At 43.5% G+C, this 24,534-nt stretch overlaps 1 protein-coding gene across 5 annotated transcripts in view; it reads right to left on the bottom strand.

Annotated features, from left to right (window-relative positions):
- The window catches only part of BNC2 (basonuclin zinc finger protein 2), a 1,107,147-nt gene that overhangs the window by 172,065 nt on the left and 910,548 nt on the right, over positions 1-24,534 (bottom strand). For all 5 annotated transcript variants that reach the window (XM_085634816.1, XM_085634830.1, XM_085634798.1 and 2 more), the window contains one exon: positions 21,851-21,953. In XM_085634816.1, the coding sequence (XP_085490942.1) occupies positions 21,851-21,953 (103 nt within the window). The remainder of the gene's footprint in view (positions 1-21,850; positions 21,954-24,534) is intronic.

The following is a 24,534-nucleotide window of genomic DNA, read 5'->3' as shown; positions in this document are numbered from 1 at the left end:
AAAGTTATAATTTAGCAAGGATAGACTCTCATATGGGTACAGTTTTGAGACTTTAGGGAGTTTAAAAAGGCTCCCAGAAATATGCCTAAAACCCTGCGACAGTCACAGGGTTACAGGTGTATTAATCTGTAGGCACTACTTTCTAGGAACAATATATAAACGTGTAATTTTGCAGTCCCAAAGCAAATGCTTATGATAACTGTTTTCCATCATGGGAAAAATATTTTTCCATTGAGTAAAACTCTCTATGTAAACCCCCACCAATTATTGGGGTGTATCCTTTCCTTTCCCACTCTGTAAATAGATTTACTCCTGACCTTGGCACAAGTAAGTTTCCAGCTTTTTCTTGGTGCAAAACGGTTCAGAGACAAGTTTGTGAATAGCTCTAAGCATGGTAGTGTGTGGGTTTTCACAGACCTCCAGGCCATTCTGATCGACTCCCAGCCTACTTCTATAGCAGTCCTCTTATATTTACTCACACAACAACCTTCGTGTAAGTTAAACTTTTTAGCAGTGCAAAAGTAACGTTTGAGCATCATAAGTCATTTAGCACTCATAAAGAGGCCTTCTTGCTTTGAGATACATGGTTGTTGTGTCCTGTTGACATGGAGTAATCTGGCAACCCTAGACTTGGTGAAGAGTGCAGGGAGGAAGGCATGAAAGAAAAAAAAAAGTGAATAAGTAACACAAGAGTTAAGAGGCTAGTTTGCAGAACATGACCAAGTGACTTTGTAGATACGACACAGCACAACATTACAGAAAGGATAATTTAGTGAAACACATATCAATCAAATTGAGAATTCAATGTGCATTTTCTATAGGTGGAATTTGGAACGTAGGGTTGATTTAGAGAATGATGGAGTCATGTTGTGGTCTCTTCATGCCTCTGCTTACCAATTAAAGGCAGTGTGGGAATAAAGCATTGTCAGCTAGGCTGGTGATGGTTCCACTCCAGCCTCACTTGTGCTCCAAATCTCCATAGGCTCCTCAACCAGGCAGTGGTACTTGTCCCTGGATTCAGAGGTGGAGTCAGAAACCTGGAATTTGATAGCAGGCAGAGGCCCGAGACAATGCTATCCAAGTATGGAAGAATCCTTCAATACCCCAAACCCTGGCAATGGGGTTCGTTGTCTTGAAATGGCAGTCCATAATGCACCATAATCAAGACTATAGATCCACCTGATGGAGCAAGCAATATACTCGGCAGAAGCACTTTCGGCAGATTGATCACTGTTTCAGAGTTCCCTTGGCAACCCAGTATGTAAAAGAGGCTGGTGCTTGGCCTCTCGATCTGCTGGTCATCAGGTGTGGAAAAGACCTTGTGAAGCGCTGTTTCCTGAATATGGGCCTTAGTTCGAAAGAGATGTCCCACTTCTGTTTGCTTTGTCCATAGGGCCGCAGGCGGGAGTCAGAAAGATGACGTCAGGATGGGGAATTAGGATAGGAGCCACAGTTTATTTTATGTCACTACATACAGATGATATATTTGCATATTTGAGGGACCCTTAGAGATCTGTTCCACACATGTTGAAATTTTTAGATGAATACAGTGAAGTGTCAGGTCTCCATACTGGTCTAAATTGTGATTATTCCTACCAGGAGCACGTGCCAGATGTGCAGCTGGTGACCAGCCAGCACTGGGTCTGACGTGGCAGCTCAGAGTCTTGAAATATCCTGGAATTCATGTGGCACATGTCCAGAAGTATAATATTGACTTGGCAGAGTTTTGGAAGGCATGAGGCTTTCTATATCTTTGTGCAATATACTGCCATTAACTTGACTAGGAAGGTTAGTACTGCCTAAAAAGGTGGTGCTACCTCAGGACTTACATTGTTTCCCGGTAGCAAAGTGCCTCCTGCTCAGATCAATGCTTGTTTATTTGGACCATGTGTTGGCATCTTTAATATGCCCTTCCTCCCCCAAGAATAAAACCCAAGAATAAATATGACTACTTGCAAACTGTCACCCGGATCAGGGGGCCTGGCCCTCACATACCTGGAATGCTATAATTTAGCCTCCAAGTTCCAATGCTCAGTGAAGTGGGTGAGATGCTGGTCTAAGCATGGCGAGATCTCTCTAAGCCAGCGGACATGGCAGTCCGTCCCTCGGAACTCTGTTTAGGTCCCCTGGTAGGATTAGCACTTCCCACAATATCTTTAATATCTCAGGCGCCTTTGATTTGGGACACGGCAGTGCAGAAAGTGATAAAGAGAGGCATTCTCAAGAAACACAGAATTATGGGTCTGTCCCCATTCCATAAACAGTGCAGCCAGATTAGTGTCTTGGAATGGATCACAGGGGCTACCGTATAACAGGAGACTTGTACAGTGGAGTTAAACTCGACTTGTTGTACAAACAGGTTGGTTTTCTGCAAGCGCAGAAGAAAAGACAAGCCGCAAGGGAGGTAGAGAGTACGGGCACATATGAGAGCACAGCACCTTGAGATAACGTCGGAACCTCTCCCAAGTATTCGAAGATGGCATTGGTCAACTTAAGACTGCTGAGGTGTGAGACGGCCAGTGCTTGAAATGGGAAAACAGAAGTGTGGGTACCCTGTACCAGAGTACCTGCTTCTTTCTGAGAAGTGCTGGTACTCTCCAAATAAAAGTATTATGTCGCTCTTTAGAAGCTCAGGCACACTCCCTTTCAAAATAAAAAATGCTGGGACTCAGTACCGGCCCATTTAAAGCTCTGGAGGTGACTTACGCTCCCAACCCGCCCAGTACCTGTGGTGAGAGGAGACAGCTTCCCTTGCCTAATAAAGAGCCTCGGATGTCCGGTTAACAAATTCTCTTTATTCAGGAAGCAGATGAAGAAATTCCTGTCTCAAACGAAATAAGCAGGAAGAGGATTGATGAACCACTTAAGGTATTTACAAATGAACATCTAAAAATATCCCATGACCCTATCCCAGTATTTTAACATATTATTTATGCTGTGGGCCAGTAGCCACTGGTAGTGTGTGCATTGTGCAGCAAGAATGGGTGGAAATTCTTCATGAACCCGAAATGCATACCTCTAGAAACTCCACACCTTTCTTCAAAGTTTTAAAACTTTTTCTGCAGGCAACAAATATAAAAATGTCATAGGCTTTGGATGTCCCTTGAAAGCATGGTCAAGCTGGTGATTAAAAAGTAGATGGTGTTTTACACCTGCAGGCCCTTTCTATCAAACCATCCCTCCAAGCTGTTTGGCTAAGCAAGAAAAGAGTGACTGAAGCAGCATTAAATTAGTAACTTGTAACTTTAAAGAAGCTGTACGATTTTGTGGCCAAGACTGGTCTGAATGTGCATGCAACGAGAATGTCACTAGTAGTCTACAAATGTAGCCTATACGCTCGGCTGGCACGAAGGAAGACATTCTTCAAGAAAGTAAAACTTGAATCACATTTGATGTAAGCAGGAGCTGGAGGATTTGTGGCCAATGTTGGCCTCAATTCAAAGTGCTGTGTTTGGCACAACCCAACACAACATCATCCAAACAACACCATCCCTACTTTGAAGCATGGAGGTTGCAGCATCCTATTACAGGCATGTTTTTCAGACTCCACGGTTTAGTCTGCATTATATTGTGTTAGAAAAATAAACAAACTATTTCTTCCATTAGGTGATCCAGACAGGGCCCCGTTACAACAAACAAATGATGGACGGAATGCTGACAATGCAGACATTCTCCCCCAGTCAAGAGATCTGGGTTAAATCCATCGTTCTTTTGCCCACTACGCCACCCCAGTTTAGACATGGCCATATGCAAATCAGTCTTGACCCTGTGCCTCATGGGAACAGTCCAGCCCGAACTGCCAAGCCATGTCTTCCCTGGACCGGAATCAAGCATCCTAGGACCGGTTTCTGGCTATCAGCCGTCATCAGTCAGGATAGCTTGACTCCAGTGGCGTAGTGAGCACGGGTCCCACGTCTGGGAATACCCATCCCACTTAGGGCGAAAAGCGTTACAACAAACAAATGATGGACGGAATGCTGACAATGCAGACATTCTCCCCCAGTCAAGAGATCTGGGTTAAATCCATCGTTCTTTTGCCCACTACGCCACCCCAGTTTAGACATGGCCATATGCAAATCAGTCTTGACCCTGTGCCTCATGGGAACAGTCCAGCCCGAACTGCCAAGCCATGTCTTCCCTGGACCGGAATCAAGCATCCTAGGACCGGTTTCTGGCTATCAGCCGTCATCAGCCAGGATAGCTTGACTCCAGTGGCGTAGTGAGCACGGGTCCCACGTCTGGGAATACCCATCCCACTTAGGGCGAAAAGCGTTACAACAAACAAATGATGGACGGAATGCTGACAATGCAGACATTCTCCCCCAGTCAAGAGATCTGGGTTAAATCCATCGTTCTTTTGCCCACTACGCCACCCCAGTTTAGACATGGCCATATGCAAATCAGTCTTGACCCTGTGCCTCATGGGAACAGTCCAGCCCGAACTGCCAAGCCATGTCTTCCCTGGACCGGAATCAAGCATCCTAGGACCGGTTTCTGGCTATCAGCCGTCATCAGCCAGGATAGCTTGACTCCAGTGGCGTAGTGAGCACGGGTCCCACGTCTGGGAATACCCATCCCACTTAGGGCGAAAAGCGTTACAACAAACAAATGATGGACGGAATGCTGACAATGCAGACATTCTCCCCCAGTCAAGAGATCTGGGTTAAATCCATCGTTCTTTTGCCCACTACGCCACCCCAGTTTAGACATGGCCATATGCAAATCAGTCTTGACCCTGTGCCTCATGGGAACAGTCCAGCCCGAACTGCCAAGCCATGTCTTCCCTGGACCGGAATCAAGCATCCTAGGACCGGTTTCTGGCTATCAGCCGTCATCAGCCAGGATAGCTTGACTCCAGTGGCGTAGTGAGCACGGGTCCCACGTCTGGGAATACCCATCCCACTTAGGGCGAAAAGCGTTACAACAAACAAATGATGGACGGAATGCTGACAATGCAGACATTCTCCCCCAGTCAAGAGATCTGGGTTAAATCCATCGTTCTTTTGCCCACTACGCCACCCCAGTTTAGACATGGCCATATGCAAATCAGTCTTGACCCTGTGCCTCATGGGAACAGTCCAGCCCGAACTGCCAAGCCATGTCTTCCCTGGACCGGAATCAAGCATCCTAGGACCGGTTTCTGGCTATCAGCCGTCATCAGCCAGGATAGCTTGACTCCAGTGGCGTAGTGAGCACGGGTCCCACGTCTGGGAATACCCATCCCACTTAGGGCGAAAAGCGTTACAACAAACCGTTTTGGCATAGCTTGAAGATTGTGACACATCAATGCTCTCCAGGGAGCCTGACAGAGCTTGGGCATTTTTGTATAGAGGAGCAGTTGAATATTTCCAAGTCAAGGTGTGAAAAGTTAGTCGAGACCTATCGGAAGAGACCCACGGTTGAAATTGCTACCAAAAGGTGCTTACTCCTAATATTAAATCAGAGTGTGCCATTTTTATTAGGTAACTCGGTAAGGTAGATGTTGAACTTGGCTGTGTGCTGGGTGTTTGTGTATATGTATGTATGTATGTACACAGTGGCAGTCACCATTCTAGTTAAACGTTAGGTCAGTTTTAATAGGAAAAGGCATTTTTGTTTCACCAATAACTTTGTGACTATGTTTTTTAATAATTTGTCATTTGACAAACCTTCACTAAACTTTTCAAAAAAAGGTCATGTACCATCAGGTCCATCCTGACAAGTTTGGGGGGGGGGGGGGTCCTTCAAGCGGGGGCTGAGAAAAACAGGAGTCCCAAAACATGTTTTTCCCATGCAAATCTCAACCGAAATTTTGAGAAACGATACAGGAAAAAACAGCTGAACATAATTAGACCGGATATGACAGATAGTTAAATCTTTACTCAGACAGCATGCTTTTTGTAATTTGGTGTAAGCCCGTTCAGCCATTTTTGAGAAATTAAGGTTTAAAATATAGTGATATCTAGACGGTTAGTCCTGTTGGATCACTGCAGCATTCCAGCGTACTGCAAATTTAAAAACAAAGTATTTTGATTGACAGAGAGGGCTTTTTTTCTCTACCAGTTCTACGGTCCCCTAAGACTGCAAAAATGTCAGTGGGGCTGAGCAAGCTGATTGTCTGGCGCAACATAAAGAGAAATGTTGTGGGTTTGGGGAGTCGTCCTCATGTCCCGAGTTCAGAAAAAATAAACAACTGAGGGGCAGGGTAGTGGTACTCTGATCCTCTAGTCCCTGGGCCGAATTTGTTTTTAAAAATGTGGAAGTCTGTGAGGATTAGCCTTCTATTTGAGGGTTGGGAGTACAGTCTGGCTGAAGGCTGTGCATGGAGGTTGGTTGGCCTCCCACAGGAAGTTAAGCTCAGGGCCTGGCCGCAGCCAACCCCACGCTGTGCGTGCCCTTAGGCTATGCTCAGTGAGGGACTTGGTGAATATGATTGAAACAAAAATGTACTGAAAAAAACCAAAGACTAAAGTGATGCTATAATTAGGTATGGTACTAAGATTTTACTCTACATTAACAAAAACAGAAGATCACTGAAAAAAAAGAAAGGTTAATGTGACGTTATAATTAAGTCTTGTATTAATTTAAAAGTTAATATTTAGAAACCAAAAAAACACAAATTTACCAGTTATACTTTGCTAACCAAACTATAACTTGCACCACACCATACAATCCTTATGACCTCACTTATATCACTTGTGACATGTTAGATGACATCACTGATGACATCATTGATGATATCACTTATGACATCATCCAACAGATATGAAAGTTTGCAATGAGCTTTTCATAATTAAAAGTATTCAGCAAGGTACACTTAGACCCAATATTCAGTAACATCTGTAGTAGTAATAAGCGTAAACTTTTGCAACAAGCATTACATGAAGCATATCTGTGAAACTACCCACACCAAGTAGTCAGTATGTGCATTTTTACTAGTATTGGGGGTGTGTAAGGAATGTAATGGCTCTGTATTCACTAATGACATCAGTAAGTTATTAAACCTTGAATACTGTTACAAAGATTTGTTATTATTTACTTCAATGAGATGAGTATGTTAAATATCTCCTCTCATCTAGAATTTTAAGTTGACAACTTCACTTCTATATATTAGCCAATTATAAGGCATGCACTATCAGGTCCTATAGGCAATCCTCTGTAGTATGCAAAAATACCTTACACATACTCCTGAAATGCGCAGAATAGTGTACACCACTAAAACAATGCTTAGATTCACTGTGATTTGAACCGACTGCAAGTTATCCATATATTACACATTCTACAACAATTCATGTTTCAGAATTTGCATTGAATTTGTCAAAATAAATATCTGCACTTTATAAATCACCAATTTTTATAGAAATTGTCTATAGCACTACAAAAAAACAATTTAAGGTCAGCACAGACAGACATTGATAGAAGCTATAATTTTCTCACATATTTTTTGTAACAGACCATTAAATTAAGACACATCCTATTTGAAATCAGATTAGTTGCTATCGGTTTCTACCTAGCTTTAATTATGTACTTCTTGCTCTTAAAACTTCACTGGTAGCTAAAATATGCGCAATATAAATTTTACCATACTGAATGCAACTTATCTCCAGGACTACACTGTTAGTATTTGTGGAGCAGTAGCATGGATGATGTCATCAGTGATGTCAATAATGAGGTCATTTGAGATGTCATCAGTGATATCACCATTGATGTCATTAGTGATGTATTTTATTAGGTCATAAGCAGTGCATGGTTGGTGGGGTAGCAAGTTATAGTTAGGTCAGTAAAGTATAACTGGTGAATTTCAGTGTTTCTTAAACGTTAGTTTTTTATATAAGTACAAGAACCATCTATAAAATCACTTAAATCTTTGTTTTTTCCAGTGTGTGTGTGTGTGTATATATATATTGGTGAACAAGCCTGCTTGGCAGGCGAAACGCGTCCTCCTAAGCTGTTCCAATAAATTTTTGGTCAGAACACAGCGTCGTCAATCTTTGTCGGTTCGAGAAAGAGAGAGACAATATATATATATATATAACCGTACAAATTCACTGAAAAAACCATAGGTTTCACACATGTTATAGTTAGCTGGACATTTTACTGATAAAAAACCAATGAAATTCCCCCGTTATAGTTACTGTAGGCAACTATAACTCACGCGACCGCAATCCTCTGCGCTTCCGCGTGCCCACGTTACGCTAGATGGGCCATGAACGCACGATGCGCTTCGCGCACCGTGCGCACATGGAGGACATATGATGAGCATCGTTGTGACAGGTAAAATATATGTTTGGTTTAGCTCTAATAAACCATGCACACAAGGTGCCCTTCGGGCACCATTTGCACACGGGGTGGGGAGAATGTGGATATTGTTTTTTTTTTTATTATTTATTACCGTACGCGTAATCGGCGAAATTTTCGAAAAATTTAAAATTGCCTTTTTTCACTTGGGGGGATCGTTGGGGGCTCCCTCGACATGGCTAGGTGCTTGGGAGCTGTGTCAACAGCCCCTTTACATGTTTTTGCCCTTTGTTTTTCAACCCCTTGTCTGAGTGCGAGAGAGAAAATGGCGGCCGCCGCTTCCTGGTTTCGACCGATTCGAATGTTTACTAAGATCTAAGGGCCAATCAGAATCGCGCTCGCGCACGTCACCGTACGGTAAGCGCACCGTAAGCGCACCGTAAGCTGCCACAGATATATATATTGATTTAAAGGCTATTTTCTCAGAATCTACTGAACAGATTTACACCAAACCTACAAAAGGCACTTCCTTGACCTGAGGACTACCTCTCTGCCAAATTTCAAGTAATTCTGTTCAGCCGTTCGGGCTGTAGCTGTGTCTAAAGGTCCTATGGAAAAATGCATGGGAAAAACGCGTTTTGGGACCCCCCTTTTATCTCAGCCCCCGCTTGACGAATCCCCCCGAGACTTTCAGGGTAGGAGCGGAGCGTAGCGCCCCACCTAAATTCGCGAGGATTCGTCAACCGGCGCCAAAGTTATTCAAAATAGAATGTTGCGGATTTCCTATGGAAACGTGGTCCTAACTATAACTACCTACTGGCGACCGCCAGTAGGTAATATATATATATATATATATATATATATATATACTCTCACGAGACGGCACCAATTCTGGGGTGAAACAACTATACCCCTCAGATAAATAGGCATATTTCTAGATCAATTCATTGCAAATTTAAGAAAGTCAAAGGCACAATAAAAACAATAGTGGCCGACACGTTTCAGCAAGATGCCTTCATAGGTTCAGACCAGTGGCAGGTGCTGTTTATAATATTTCTGTGTTCAACAAGTTCAAAATCATGCATGGGGTAGTAATTACTCCAAAAGTAAGCGTCAAAATTTCTGGACAAGGGAGGTTAGTAACATACATAGCCATTAATAAAATTACTATCTAAAACAATTAGTGTTGGGCCCATTCAGAGACTTTGATTCGTCTTCCACTCTGTGGCTTGACAACCCAAGTGAGAGGTGCAGGTCCTGTACAGCAGGCCAGATTTCAAGCCAGCCCTACAGAGAAAAACCAGCTGGTTCTCTCACTATACTGAAACAAATTGTGTGATAGCATTTAGCATCATAGTAAGCTCCTGAGATGTCAACCACTAATTTACAACGTACATGTACAGATGTTCACACTTAGTAAAAGGGCTTCCTAATAGTTTTTTTCTTCTTTAATTAAAAGCGTGTTGATGATAGGTGTTTTAAAACATATCTAAACAGCACTTCTGAGCTGGCAAATGCCTCCTTTTCATGCCTCGCCATCATCCTGCTGTAACAAATTCTCAGCATGGAAAAAGCTGCTCGGGCTGCAGGCGCACACAAATAAACGGCCTTTGGAAAAGGGGAAAAAAAAGTCTCAATGAAATCTTTCATTAATTTCCCGCTCTGTGATCCCTTTCCAAGTTGAACATTTTCAGATCGCTACTAGGTTTGCGTAGCCGAGAGCAGTACCACAGTTTGTTCACAGACGATGCAGTCTGCAGTTTTCTACCCCCCCCCCCCCCTTTCTCCAATTCTGCAAAACTTTGAACCCCGGCCAGCTTTGACACGCCGCCTCCTCTTCAGTTAATAACTATCAAGTCCCCCCCTTGTCTCCTGTCTACTTTTCTTCGAGGCAATTGCGAACTCAGCACCCCCAGATAATCACAGACAGCCACGAGATAAAAGCGGTGGCATTAGTGTAATTGTCTGCCTGCCTCCCTTGCGCCTGATCTCCGCTCCCCTTCAGTTTTGACTGCCTCTGTGACACCTGTTTTTGTCTCCTCTGATCCCGCGACAGCTTTTCCGCTGACAAGGTTTTTGCCTGACAGAATCGCTGCCAGACACGGAGAACATGATAAAAAATTAAGAACTGCTTGTCAGGAGTTTCAGACAGTGCCCGCGAGAAGGAGTGAAGAGCCGAGGCGAGGATGGCGATTGAGGGGGCAGCGGAAGGAATAATCCAGGGTGGATAAAACAACGGGCATCTGTGGGTCCCGCCAGTGCAAGCCACGCCAGTTCCAGGGAGTATCCGGGAAGAGGAAAACGAGGGCGACGGACCAAGAGAACCAGAGTCACAGGGAATAATGGAGACAGGACTAATGAGATATTGGTTATTGGTCGCTCCTCAATTGTGCCTTTGTGTTAAACTGATCAGTGACCGACAGATGACAAATGAACAATTTGCATAAATAGTGCAGCATCACAGCTCATTTACACATCTGTAAGAGATAAACCAACCAAGTGTTTGGATTACAAAATCATCTGGCGCTTTTCAAGTGAAGAAGCTGATATTTACGTGTTGTTGATATTTTACGTTTTTTTTAAAAACTTTGAGAGATATGTAGTAATGTATTTTGTGAATGCCTGTATTGTGTGCTTTATGGAAATTCAATTTTTCCAAAATAAACAAACTGACTGCTGAGGGTGGCTCGTCGATCAAATGAGGTCATTGCTTTTTACGCCTGGTTTGCTGCGCTGGCTCACCTGAGGCTACCTTTGCCTGAGCACATGTGAAAGGTTTTGTAGAAAAGCAATTCTAACACATTTCAGTAGATATCAGTAATGCATAACTTTTTAGGAACACATTTCATTGGGGCAGCCTGAATGCTCATCAATAGGGTTTAATGGCCCTGGCTCTGATTAGAATTATGCCTGAACTCAACTGTGCCACTGGATTCAAGCTAGCCTGGCTGATGAGGGGTGATACCCCTAAACTGGTCCCAGGATTCTTGTTTCTGGACCAAGGAGGACCTGACTTGGTAGTTCAGGCAGGACTGTTCCCATGAGGAGCAGGGTCAAGACTGATTTGCACATGGCTGGGTTTTATGTGGGGTTGCGTGGTGAGCAAAAGAACAATGGATTTAACCCAGATCTGTGACTGGGGGTGAATGTTTGCTTTGTTCCACATTCTGTCCATCATTTGTGTGCCTTTTGAACTCAGATCACAGCATCAAAGATGGAAGCAAACAGCTCTCCCTGTTACTATACTCCGGAGAGTAGCTGCCAAATTCTGAGTGAAACTTTCCTAAAGTGTAAAAAGCTGGCACTGACGGAAAAGTTCAGTCAAAATCAATTCTGGCTGTTAATAGCCTGCATTAAAGCACAAACACTGCACATTCAACAGTCCGAGCAACAACCTGGAAGTGTCTTTCACCACTTGCATCATTTGGATTTTCAGTTTCCAAAGCCAGGAGTCTGAATAATTCAAATAGTGATTATTTGCATCAAAGTCCAGTCTTGTATCCAGCTAAAGAGCAGGAAATTAACTAAGCGAAGAAGTGGATTTTGATCAGTCAACGCCAGAGGCTGCCTGACCTATAGGGCAATCTGGTTGTGCCCGAAGGGCTGGTTGGACAGAAGCGTTTGGGCGGTGTTTTTGGTAGTTTGTAGGCCTGTTTTAAGGTCTGGTGTGTCGGTTTTCATTAGTGTTGAAATTTCTCATAGTACACCTTTAATTTGGTTCCTGGGTCTATTTTCTATCAGAACAGACTGCATATTAGGGAACAAAAAATTCCAATCTTGGGTTCACACATTAATGCCATTAAGCGCACATTCATAATTTTGTAGACCGATTGCTGAGGTCTTCACATTTGATGTGTCACTCAGCAAATAATGGGTAGCTCAAAATGGTCCACCGAGGCAGCCATTACCAAGACCAGTGAACTCCTCACAGAACACTGATTCAGAAGCGTGACAGGCAGGCCCATGTAGTCCTCTACTTCCCATGACAACTGAACAGCAGAGGCCCTGAATGGTCTGCAGCATCAATCCTTTGGCCTCTCTCTTGTTCTTCCTTGTTCCTACACCAGGTCTGTTAACGTTTGCTTGTCGCAGCTGTATTGCTGGGTGTGGAAACCAGAGTGCAAAGTCTGCCACTCGTACTTGACCACGCTGAAAACCTTTGCCCAGAACAAATTGTCTACTCATCTATCCATTTCCTTGTCTACTAAAGAACCGAGACAGCTTGCAGACTCTTTTTGTCAGAACTCCTAACAATTTAAGATTCCCCTCTTATTTCCAATCATTTATTTTATCTCTTGGACCTGTTCTACCATTTTGTTAACCTGACCACCTTTCTACAAGGAGTCATCTTCTGCTGAAAAATAATAATTCTTTGTCAACGTGGATGTTCAGGAGCGATCTGAATGCCTATGCAAAATCCCTAGTTGCCTCTGTTCCCTCAGGCTAGTAGCTCTGTAGTTTTAGTCTCTCCTCATATGGCTTGAACCTTGCAATATTCCATCGCCCCGTCATTCAATGTGAGCTGGCCACAAAAGTACAGACACGATCTCTAGCAGTTGTTTCCACCACAAAACCACCCCGGTGTGAGCATGTGTAAGAAGCAACGGAAGAGAGCCGGTGTCTTCAGAAGGAGGACTTGCGAGAGCCGGCGATTACCCTCGGTCTATGCTCTGCTCAACCTCATGAACCACAGTTAATTACCATGCTCCTACAAACGATTAGGCTGCCAGAGCAATGGTTTGCCAGCTATAAAAAAAAATTATGATGAAATAAAATGATAAAGCGGTTAGGAGATCAAAGTGCATTTTGTGCAGTTGTACATGCGAGGGAAAAAACAATATGTTGGCAATTTACAACTCTGGAATCACTTAATATAAACCATTTTCACAGAAATCGCATGTTCTCATTTTATTACAGATGTGCAATAATGGACTGCAAAGAAGCATTCTGTAACATTCTCCAGCTACAAACCTCATTAAGTGTTAGTGTTACCATACCAATGTCAGAGAAAAAGGAGTTTTTAACTGAGAACCTGTTTGGGGAGCAATGCTGTATGCAGGACCAGTGCTTCCGTACATCAATATGATGCGCTGCAACATGTAGTGACTAGGCCTGGGGGGTAAATTGCGTTCCGCTCGCGGAATTTGCAGAATTTGGGTAATTTTGCGTTCCGCGGAGAACGCAAAATTGCCCAAAAATCTGCGTACCGCGACTTCGCGAAATGTTTTGCTTGTTCTCATTCTCAAAATAAGTGTTCGCACGATATTTCCCCCCGAGCACGCAAATAGCGATTGCGAACAGGAAAAATGCATCGCGAACAAGCAATTCCGCGTGTTCGTGGAATTTCTGCGTGTTCGCGGACATTTTTTACTGTTTCGCGGAGATTTGCATAACGCGATTACGCAAATTCCGCCCACCCCTAGTAGTGACAGTGCCAAATTACAGCAGCATGCCCATTTTATTTTTTCCAGTGTATGGCGAGTTCTCAAGCTGGTAGAATTCTATGTTACTTAAAGCACTGTAAACAAATCTCAACAATGCTGACTTTTCCATTGCTAACAGCACTATAAAACAGAAAAAACGAGGTTATCATAATTGCAGTATTATTTTCAATAGTGGCTTATGGAAATTAATTTGGCCTTTCTACGGCTTTCTTTCACTTCCTCCCCCCACTCTCTTCCCCCGCTCCCAGGCATCTCTCAAGCAACTTTGAAAATCATCATGGAGCAATGACTGCTCATGCATTTGGACGGGGCATTAAGTCCCAGTCATCAGATGCAGCCAGGTTTATGGCAGGTCATTAAATTGCCTGCTAGGGATCAGTGTCTTCCTACTTCATAACCCGCCTTTAAATTAATGACGGGCAAGTCAGTTTCTATTTTCCGTTTGGACTTTGATTTTTTATTTCTGACAAGAATTTGTTTTTTAGCAGAATAGATGATTTGGTTAAAATGCGCTGCCATGCCTGGGTCACGGGAGGATCTCCTCTGATCCCCAGGGTCAGAAGGAAACAAGATGGCGGCTGTGCACCAGTACAGGGCAAGTCTCAAGCAGGTGGGCCCTGTTTCAAAGGTTGCACTAGGGCCAAACTGGAACAACATGATTTTGCACTTGTGCAAAAAGAATAGAGCACGCAGGTATTAATGATGGCCCTTATTAGCAGTGCAAAACATGTTTGCCCGAGAGCAATGGAGCAAAATGATTTTACACTTCACTTGCTTATAAAGTGAAGGAGAAAAACTAATGCTGCTTTTAACGTATTTCCATCTTCTTAGTCCTCATGTAAGCAGCCATAATTGGTCCGGAGCAAAATCTGTTTGTTTCTTCCTAATTATGCAAACAGCAAGATGGATGCATAATAATCTCATTTAATTTTTAGTACTGGGCTAGAGACAGCTTTAGAGTGTCTCTGCCTCACATTTCCCCCCAAAAATGACACTCAAACAAAATACATATATCCATTCAGTGGTTTTCAGTAAGCCCTTCAACCACTGATATGTTCAAGTGCTTTTCAGATTTTGCTACCACCCACTCAAGCATACACAATGGGGCAATGGGCCAGCCCACTTCATCCCTTGGGAGTCTTCCAATGTGAGTAATGCTTGTTCGCACTGGTGCAAACCTCGATTAGCAAGGCTCTTAGAGGTAGAAGCTTTGTTTAGCTGTTAAGAATAATGTTTTTAGACATCTCGCGGCAGAATGCTCCTCGGACATACTTGATATTGGCCAGAGCAGTGAGTACTGAAAACAGCCCTCTTTCTGAAAGCCGAGGAGGGGTAAAACTGAGACAAATGCAAACAACCTGTGTTGGGACGGAAGCCTTCTTTCCCTGCCTTATACTGATCTCCAAGCAAGTCACTTAAACGTTCCTGTATGGTTTCTAGATCCCTATCTCAGTGAATATGACAATCATGCATGTCTAATGAGGGTCTCCCTCTTTACATGGACTGGGACCCTAGAGCTTGGATCTGAGGTCAAGAGAGGACATGCATATGGCCTCTCCTCCCTAGTGGTGGTAGATTGAACGTAGTGGCAGCAATACATCTATAGTCAGGGTATCCGTGTATTCTACGAAGGGTGGGCTACTAGCCCCCCTCGTGATCACGTCTGTGCAGTCTGCCATGCCTGTGGTCCTGTTGCCTTTGTCTGACGTGTGCTCGAGGGACCGTGGGTGTATGGGGAAGGATGGTGAGTTGGGCCAGTGTGTGTAATGTGAGCTGTTCTGCTGGACATTCCAGCTCCCGCATGCTCCTTCCTATTCCTTGGAGAAGCCTGGTGGGCTGGGGGCAGACATTCGCTCGTATCTGTGTTTAGCTGCACTAACTCTGCTAGGAGGGACCCTTTCTGTTGGGTGATGGTCAGGCCCCCCTGGTCTGGAGTTAACATGCTTTGGACAAGCAGTGAACATGCCACAATTGTGCCTCATGATTGGAGGGGCACAAAGGATTAAAAAGTAGCAGACCCTCTGATTGGCTCAGCCTATCAATCAGAGGTGTTAAGGGTCTGGCCTTAGCTGTCAGTGGTTGTTCACGACTGGTTTACGAATCTGAAGTGGCGACCCTAAACGGGGTCCGTCTGCGGAAGCCATCCACGGCCCGCGGTGTGAAGGCAAGATAAGAAGCTTGCTCACAATGGGCCCGATTCACAGAACTAACTTAAGACAAAATCCTAAACTTACTACCATTTTGGTATTCACAGAAGGCACATACTCATTTTGGTATTCACAGAAGGCACTTACTCATCAATGAGTAAGTGCCTTCTGTGAATACCAAAATGAGTAAGTGCCTTCTGTGAATACCAAAATGAGTAAATGGTAATAAGTTTAGGATTTTGTCTTAAGTTAGTTCTGTGAATCGGGCCCCATGTTTGTAGCTTGAGGAAGTTTTCTCTATGACTGATGGATTATTCTGCATAATAATGTGTCAGTTTGACAGGGAGCAAGGGCATCAGCAGCATCGGTCATAGAACCAGCTGTTCCTGTGAGGCTTGTGGAGCTAGCATTCTGAACAAGGAAATTGCAGGCAGCTGCTCAAGATAAGGAAGCTTGCATCACATCAACTGAGACAGAGGGAGGTGGGGAAGCTTGATCCCAGTCCTGGAAGGTGAAACCACTTTGCCCATTCCCCTCCCCTGTGCTGTGGAGGCCTGTGTGGGACTTCCAGTTACAAACTGTAGCTGGTGAAGGATGGCCGGTGGCACAGGCCCCTACCTTTCTTTTTGCGACACCTGGGGGTAGCAGAGTGTACTGGCACTCTGGCTAGCCACTACCCTCCTACAGCTAGCCAGTGGCTACTGGGCTTGTGGGACTCCAGTAAACTGTGCCAAGACATCAGGCACTTGTGATCAGATCTCAGACGTCACTTGAGCAGTGTACTCGCTTCTTGGGTGGCAGGTTATGGGGCTAATCAAGAACATTTGACTTCACATCATATGCTGAAACTATACCATTTCAATACAAGGATTGGTAACATGGCTCTAGCGAATGAGAGCAACTCTGCACAACATGGTCTGTAATATGCGATGGTAGTTGTGTGTCTACATGTTAACTGTGTTTTTATAATGATTAGCATTTAGGTGGAATAATACTGTTTGGGGTCAGAACTCTGTCTCAGAGGGTTGTAGAGACAACTGCTTTTATGTGTAGTATATTTCTCTGTGTGTATTACTGTACTTTTCTTTCGTAAAAAGTAAAGCATTGATTGGACATTGATTTTATCCGCTGCTAGTACGGTGTGCGCTGCATTCTGAATGTCTAACCCCACTTCACCTCCTTTAGTAAGCCTTGAACTGCTCTGTCTCACTACCCTGTGCATGTCAAGTGCTGGAGAGGAGTACTTGATGACTTTGATGTGGGTCCACCAGGACACCAGCGGGGAAAACTCCAATTGATGCGATTAGAGCACAGAGCAACCCTTGGTGCCCATGAAACCGGGTCTAACAACCTGTCTGCCAGTTCTACAGCAGCGGGGACATTCGAAAGAGAATTAGATGTGTGGTCTTTCTCCTGGCACATACAGAGCAGAGAACTACAAATGTCTAACGTGATGAACTTGGGACTCTGTATGCTGACCTAGGAGCCTAGAGAGCCGCCATGTGACACAGTGGATGGTCTCGGAGCACAACAGCCTGGACTGGGGTTACAGTGCTCACAAGCGATTCCTTCTAGTGAAAAAAATTAAGAACTGCCTTCCAGTGACATTGCAAAAAACAACTATAACTGGGGTGCAGAGGCCTCAGACTCCTTAGACCCAGTGCCACTGCCCTTTCCGTGAAAATATCATACCAATACCGGGATGTGCCAGAACAGTGGAAGAGTGATGGCTAACTACTACATGAAAATAACCTAAAATGAAGGGTAAATGTCTTGCATACAGTTTACCTGTTTTAACAAAGTGTTTAAGAGTTTTCAAAAGTGAATGGAAACGCCTCAAACCAGAGGCTGGCATTAGGTAAATTCTAAAAGGCAAGACCAAGGCAGCATGTGATTGGTTACTTTACTTCGATTGTGTATTCATGTATAATTCGTTTTATGTAGCATTCTACTCTGCATTCTAGACACACACTCTTCCAATAGTAAGTGAAACAGCAGCACAACACTGCTGAACTGTTCTTGGTATCCGAGGAAAGGAGCAAAACATATTGCCTCTTGCAAGAAGCATAAAGACAGTTTAGGTGGTGAAAAAGAAATACATGCAAGACAATGAAAATAAACAGCGAGAAGCAGGTGGCTGCTGCGTGAAAGTACACCACAGTGACCACATGCCCTCTCCTCTAGATGGAGAATCCAAGCCTATTAAATAAATATGTGCAGTGTGTGCTATTGTTTTGAGGCAGGGGAAAACAAAATGCAAACACTGGACCTGTGCTTATGTCTCTCCCTTTTCCTGGATCACTCTTCCGCAGAAGCAACTGCCTCCCCCACCAACATCATGTACACACCATCACATACTTAAATATGCACAGCTGAACCTTCGCTTTATGCAGCGTGATAGAAAATACCAACAATGTTACCGGTTACCATTCTGCAAAAGTATACTACCGGCTTTCTTTAGAGTTAGGCAGATGGGATCTCCATCAAAAATACGTCAAGTGTCATGTCCACCTTATTACAGGTGCATTATAGTCTATAGCAATTGTAATACGGCAGACAGGATATCCATAACTTTTTGAATGAGTTTATCAGTCAACCTCTAAAGTGGGCTCTATATTTCCAAAAGGGAGGTAATACAGTGACACACGACAAGTGAGTGGGAGGATGCAATTTGGCACTATCTTTGCAAAGTTAACACAAAATGGGGAATCCTGAGCTTACATATATATAGGTCTGGGGGACAAAATACAGAAGGCAATATAAAACATAAATGAACGCCCCACTCGAACTGCATTTCTCCTATTATAACATTTCCTTATGAATGACAAAAGTTAATACAGAAGACATACAGTACGATTGGGGATTCTTTTTTGTTTGATGCTATCTCTGCAAAGTCCATACATGTTGGAGATACTACATGGAACGGTTATATGACAGCCCCCTTGGAGAAAACGGTTTTCCATTTTGTTTCAATATCAATGTTGTATTAATTTGAATTCTTATTGTTTTGCCATAACTGTGAAGGTGTTTTACCCATTCTTAGATTCCCAAACAAATAAAAATTCTACAGAGTAATGTTTACAGGGACTGAGACGCAAAAAGCTATTAAGGGTTGTAAAATATATACTTTGTGTCAACTCAGTTCAAAATCTAGTTTAAAAAGAAGGATATATAATAATACGACCTTGGAGTAAGCTTTTATTCGGAATAGTTTTACTTAGGATAGTGCTAACAATAATGTATTTTTTTTATTTTTTATTTTAGTTTCCATCGCTTTTTGGGCTCTCATGATTCATTATAATCTACAATAAATGTATTCTGATGTGCCAGAAATAGGATGCTGCGCTTAGCATAGCACTTCATTTTCAAATGTTGCACATGATATACGTCTATCGTTTAAAATAATTCTATGGTGCCATTTCTGGGCCTTATACTTACAAAACACTAGAGTTTTCTGTCTCATATAACTGGTTGGGACATATGAAAGTACAGGATTTCAGTGTTTCTAGTCTAGTCTAGACGACTGCTGGTGGTGGTATGTTATCACTGCTATAGTGGGGCCTCTGGTCATATAGGAAGTAGGGCTTAATTCATTGACTGTAGTTCATTTTTTAGCAGGGATAGCAGTATCAAGATGTCTGCTTTTTCTGCATTTAATTTAAGTTTACTCACCAATACATATCTGGTTTCATGTAAAAGGGAGCACTCATACTCTGACCATGTTGTTATACCAGAATCTTGATGTGATGATTAACTGTGGAAATTGCAATTATGTGCCATAAGCAATCCTCATTTCATTCAAAGGGGGTGCAGTCTAGTGTCGAGGTGGCTGGGCTTGAAACATGAAGAATGGGATCCTGGTCTTGACCCTGCCAGCTGTACTTGTGATTCTGGAAAGATACCTTTATCACAATGTGTAAGTATTTTACAGCTAAACCCATCACTTCTGGTTTTTGTAAAACACACCAAATGAGATGCTCATGCAACAATAAAAATGCTACCAATCCTGCTTAAATGCCTAATCCTATATTCTGTTAAATCCTTGCGGCTAGATCTGACATGTTAAAAGAAAACCCCATGTACAACATACCTGCGTGACATGCGATAGCCTTCCCGGACATAGTAAAACTCAGCAATTTCCCTGCCTGTCACCAGCAAGTGCCACACCAGATTATCCCTACAAGCAGCAAAAGATATCCCTACGGGAGGGAGACATGATCAACAAAATCTCATTTTATTATGGCACGAAATATGCCAGCACTTGCTTGAATTACTGATAATACACCCCTTTGATCAATGTCCCTACATCACTTGAGCATCTTAATATGAACTGCAAGCTGCATTCGCTTTCACAAAAACGCATCCGCGTTTTGAACTATAAAATAATAAAATAATCCAATTCGTCAAACTCAATTAAAACTGATTCTAGGTTATCAACATAAGCTAGGCATTCCCTAGTGGGAAAAAGAAAAGAATTGTTTTTGTTTCAAATCAAACTCTGCCCCAGCATATTAGTTGAAATTTTAATTATTGCAGCAGGGAGTTACTATTTGCATTCAAGAAGCTGTTTCTGCGGTGCACCGTCGGGCATTTCAACGCAATTAGCTCTCAATGGCGGCCTGATTCACACTGAATGATTTAAAAAATGTAGGGCTTTGTTAGGGGAAATTAATTAGCCTCCACCTTAATGTCTTTCTTAAGATTTGGGAACGTCCTGGAGGCCAAGAACTTACTAAAACGCATTACTCCACAAGGGTACCGTGTCTGGGGCCAGGTACAGCGTCCCTGCTGAACATATAAAGAGAAAGGCCATTTTGTGTTTTGAATATTGGGTATTGGCATTAAGTACAATTAAGATCTTCCAATCACACATCTTAAGACTGCTTAAGAAATGGGCTGAGATTTGCAGGTGTGTCACATTTGGGGGTGAGGTGGTGTGCCCGAAGGAATTTCTAGTTGTACTCATTCTTCCACTAAGCAGACAAGAGTGGCTATCTTACAGACCTACATAACTTATTGCCTAATTTTTGAAGAATATGTAGATTTTTTTTAATGTACATTCATTTTAAAGGACAAAACACTAAATTGGATATTCGCCAATCATTAAATCTTTACTCCTCAGCAGTCCATGAGCCGACCACATTGGTAGTTTGGGAATTGTTGTATTACTTGCTGTGCTTTAATGAGTACACCACAAGTGTAGATGCAAATAATGGCACATCCAGTCCCACGAAATGCACCACTATAGGCCACAATCCAGCAAATGAGGTAACAAGGAAGTCTCACAACCCAACCAGACGCCGCGTAACAGAGGGACGTTCGGAACCCACAATGGGGGCGACTATTGGGAGTGCAGGATCTTTTCACCGGATGCGCGGTCCTGGATCTATTTCATACTGATTTTCTGTTCATGAAGACATTTTAATAGTTGTGTGGCTATAAGACTTTCAACAAATGTCCTCCTGTGAACCGTTTTAATATTCTCACTCTAAAAAGTATGATGGTCACCCAAAGCCAGTTATGGTCTAGTTGTAAGAACTTGCTATTCCCTCAGCGTAATGAAGGGCAGTTTCCTGGCCTAGCCCTTTGCATCACAAAGACAAGGTCTCCACCAGAGAGTCCCCACTGGTGTATGCGGCTTCACAGTGTTGTTCTAGGAGGCATGCTTAGCACACATATACATTTTCCCTCAGGTCATCATTACCACAGTACACATCCATCATCACACCCTCAGGTTGCTTAGCTTAACTCCTGTGAGAGAGTTATACCCCCCCTGCACCCTTCCGCTCACTAAAGCAGAGCTGTTAAATAGGAATAGTCAACGAGTAAAGTGCTTTGGATAAATATATATATATATATACACACATACACACAGTGCTTAGTATACTAGGCTATGTAAAGAGGTTCTAAACCAGTATTCCATGACTGGTTGCTTAGAGAATCCCCAATATTCCTGAATGGGAATTTTAACCCTCTGGAATATACAGAGCACCATGTGCAACACAGCAGAAAAAGCGCAAGCAGCAGGAACTCACTCCTTACCGTGTGCCACCCAGCCATGCTTACACTGATCGCAGGTCCGCAGGTTGATCTTCCCCGGCTGGAAACACTCACAAGTGCAATTTACCAGTGTGCAGCGGATGGCCTGGAAGAAAGGAAAAAGGCAGCTCTTGTCACAAACCCATCCAGACAGGCAATTGTTAGTAAACATTTGCATTTTACTCCCTCTTTTAGAGGGACAAAAATAGGATTAGCTTGAAAAAAAGTACTGTTCGCCGTGACTTCCACTTCGACGCTGTGCAGTCCCCCATGAAGAGTGACGGGAGCCGGGTGGGGGATCTTGTCAAATTCTCAAAAGTTCTCTGGTCTACAAATAAATTATTCTGTAAAGATGAGATACTGGCAGGGAATTGAGGGGGGGAATGATTGGGGCATGAGAAAGAGTGCCAATGATTTAACATCTCTTGCCCAAAATCTGTAAGGGATTATGGTTGCGGATATATTTTGTGATGAACTGCGGCTGTTCAGGCACAGGAATCGTGGCAGTGGGCCAGACATAGCTGCTAGCTGCCCCTAAACTACCTCTTGCGCAACATCGTCATAGGTGGACAGGTGGAGAGAAACCTCCCTCCCAGTTCCTGGAGAGGGCTCCCATTTAGGGGGCTAGAGGGGCATGACATGGCCACAAGGAGAAAACTGGGCTGACCTCTGTTGGTAAAGGGTAGATGAGTTGTCTTTCAAAATGGAGTGAGAGTGGTTATCAGTAAAGAAACAGATTTAAAAAACGATTCTGGAAACAGCTATAGGAGCGGTAGGAATGCCTCTATAAAAGGGGGGAGGGGGACTATAGATGCTGTTCATTTTTTCTATGCATCTATATCTGTTCCAGGTTCGCAGAAATGTGAGAGGGCCCCTAAAAAGGAGAAGTCAATGTTAGCACAAAAGTACTGCACTCCGCTGCCTTTTGGCTAGGTATGCACTCTAGAAATACCACATACATACATACATACATACATGTGAGAGAGAGAAAAATAGAAGTGAGTGAGTTATAGAAGTGTAGAGATTTAAAAAATGGACCATTAGAGTGAAGGGTAAAGAAGGAAGAACTGCAGATTCTTCAAATACATTTATTTTCGCAGGAGGTGCACTTATGCACAAGCAGTTGTAGAGAAAAACTTCTATTTAGGTGATGAACCATATGTCCCATATGTCATTACTCGCCAAAACTGTCACGGTCCTTTATAATACCTCCAAAGCTGATGAAGATTTCATCAGGGAAGGCCTGCGGAGTACACATGGAAGTGTAGCCAGTAATGGGAATAGCTGTTTCAATGCACTGGATAAAGGGAGTGTGGTGGGCACATGCCCAGACCCATGACACATGTACAAATGGCTATGCCTGCTTCAATTTTGATCAAGTCTCCTTTGTTTGACACCAGCCAGGAGCTGGCGCTAGACTGGGGTAGTGGAAGGCACAAGCAGAAGCCATTTGGTTTTTCCAATGCTTGTTTCTTTACCTAACTAAACACCATGACCACTTTCCAAAAAGACAGCTAGGTTCCTGCATGTGTCATGCGTGATTGTCTCTCCCATCTGGCAGAGGGTGCAGACACCAGTCCCCACAAGGAAAATGTGCACTATGCCATGAGAAGGGCCCTAGACTGTGCAGTAAAGAGTCAAACTGATACAACCCTTGGATGTTAAGGGAAAGACAGGGAAATATATAGTTGTGACTCCAACGTGCGTTGTAAATTCTCAGATACAAACACGCAAAGTATATATATATTGATTTATATTATTCCATTCCCAGTCTGAAGTTAGGATATCCATTAAATCGGACACTCTACCCTTTAATGCCTCCAACAGGTAAATACTCACCCACAACCAAATGAGGCGAATGGCTGAGTGCCTGTTGACAATTGCAGGCCCTTGTACCCAGCACCACGAGGCTCATGGGAATTCATGCATACTAAAGCCGCAAGTGTAGGTGCCAGGCTATGGCACAGATAGATCGGTAGCCTGGCCATTCAAGACACACATGATCTGTTTGAGAATCAAGCCTTGCGTGTCAGGAAATTTCATGCAAATAGCCACAACTAAATTGAAGGGTTTTGTTTCTTCAAAGCAATAATTTAAGCACATACAGGAAGAGCAAATGAAAGGGGCAAGTTGTAATGGAAATCAGGCGTGAATCTTGTCTGTGTTGAGCTTGGAAACAGACATAATTGACTGCAATCTTGCTCAAGCTGCTAACACGAGTTGGAGTCAGCTGGGAAACAGCTGACGAGCTGGACACTAACATGTGAAATCTGTTTTAAGTAAAGGAATGTCTGCAAAATACAGCAGAGAGTATACTGGGGCTATTTGCAGCCACTGTGATACCAAGTCAGGCGACCAGATGAACCCAGGTGACAGGCTGGCTTCAAAGAGACCTCCTGACCAGTCACTTGTGCATTTTCAGGATTGCTTCAGTAATCCTCATTGTGCACAGTGACCCTTCCCAGTACATATGCCCCACTCCTGGAGGGGCTTGGACAGTATTCTCCACACAATTGGCTTGCCATGTGTAGGAGATTTGGTGGGCCCAGACTCCATGTAAGAACCAAGAGGTGGCTGGGCACAGAAAATCAAACAAAAGTCTTTTGGTAAGGGGTGCCAGGTGAAGGAGACGCAACCTCTCTCAGAGCAAGGAATGGGAATGGGATGAGAAGGGAATGAGGTGAATG

Source organism: Triturus cristatus, chromosome 2_1 (genome assembly GCF_964204655.1).
Source record: "Triturus cristatus chromosome 2_1, aTriCri1.1, whole genome shotgun sequence".
Taxonomy (NCBI): domain Eukaryota; kingdom Metazoa; phylum Chordata; class Amphibia; order Caudata; family Salamandridae; genus Triturus; species Triturus cristatus.
Note: the sequence above shows the minus strand (reverse complement) of the source record. Positions and strands in the feature narration are given on the sequence as shown.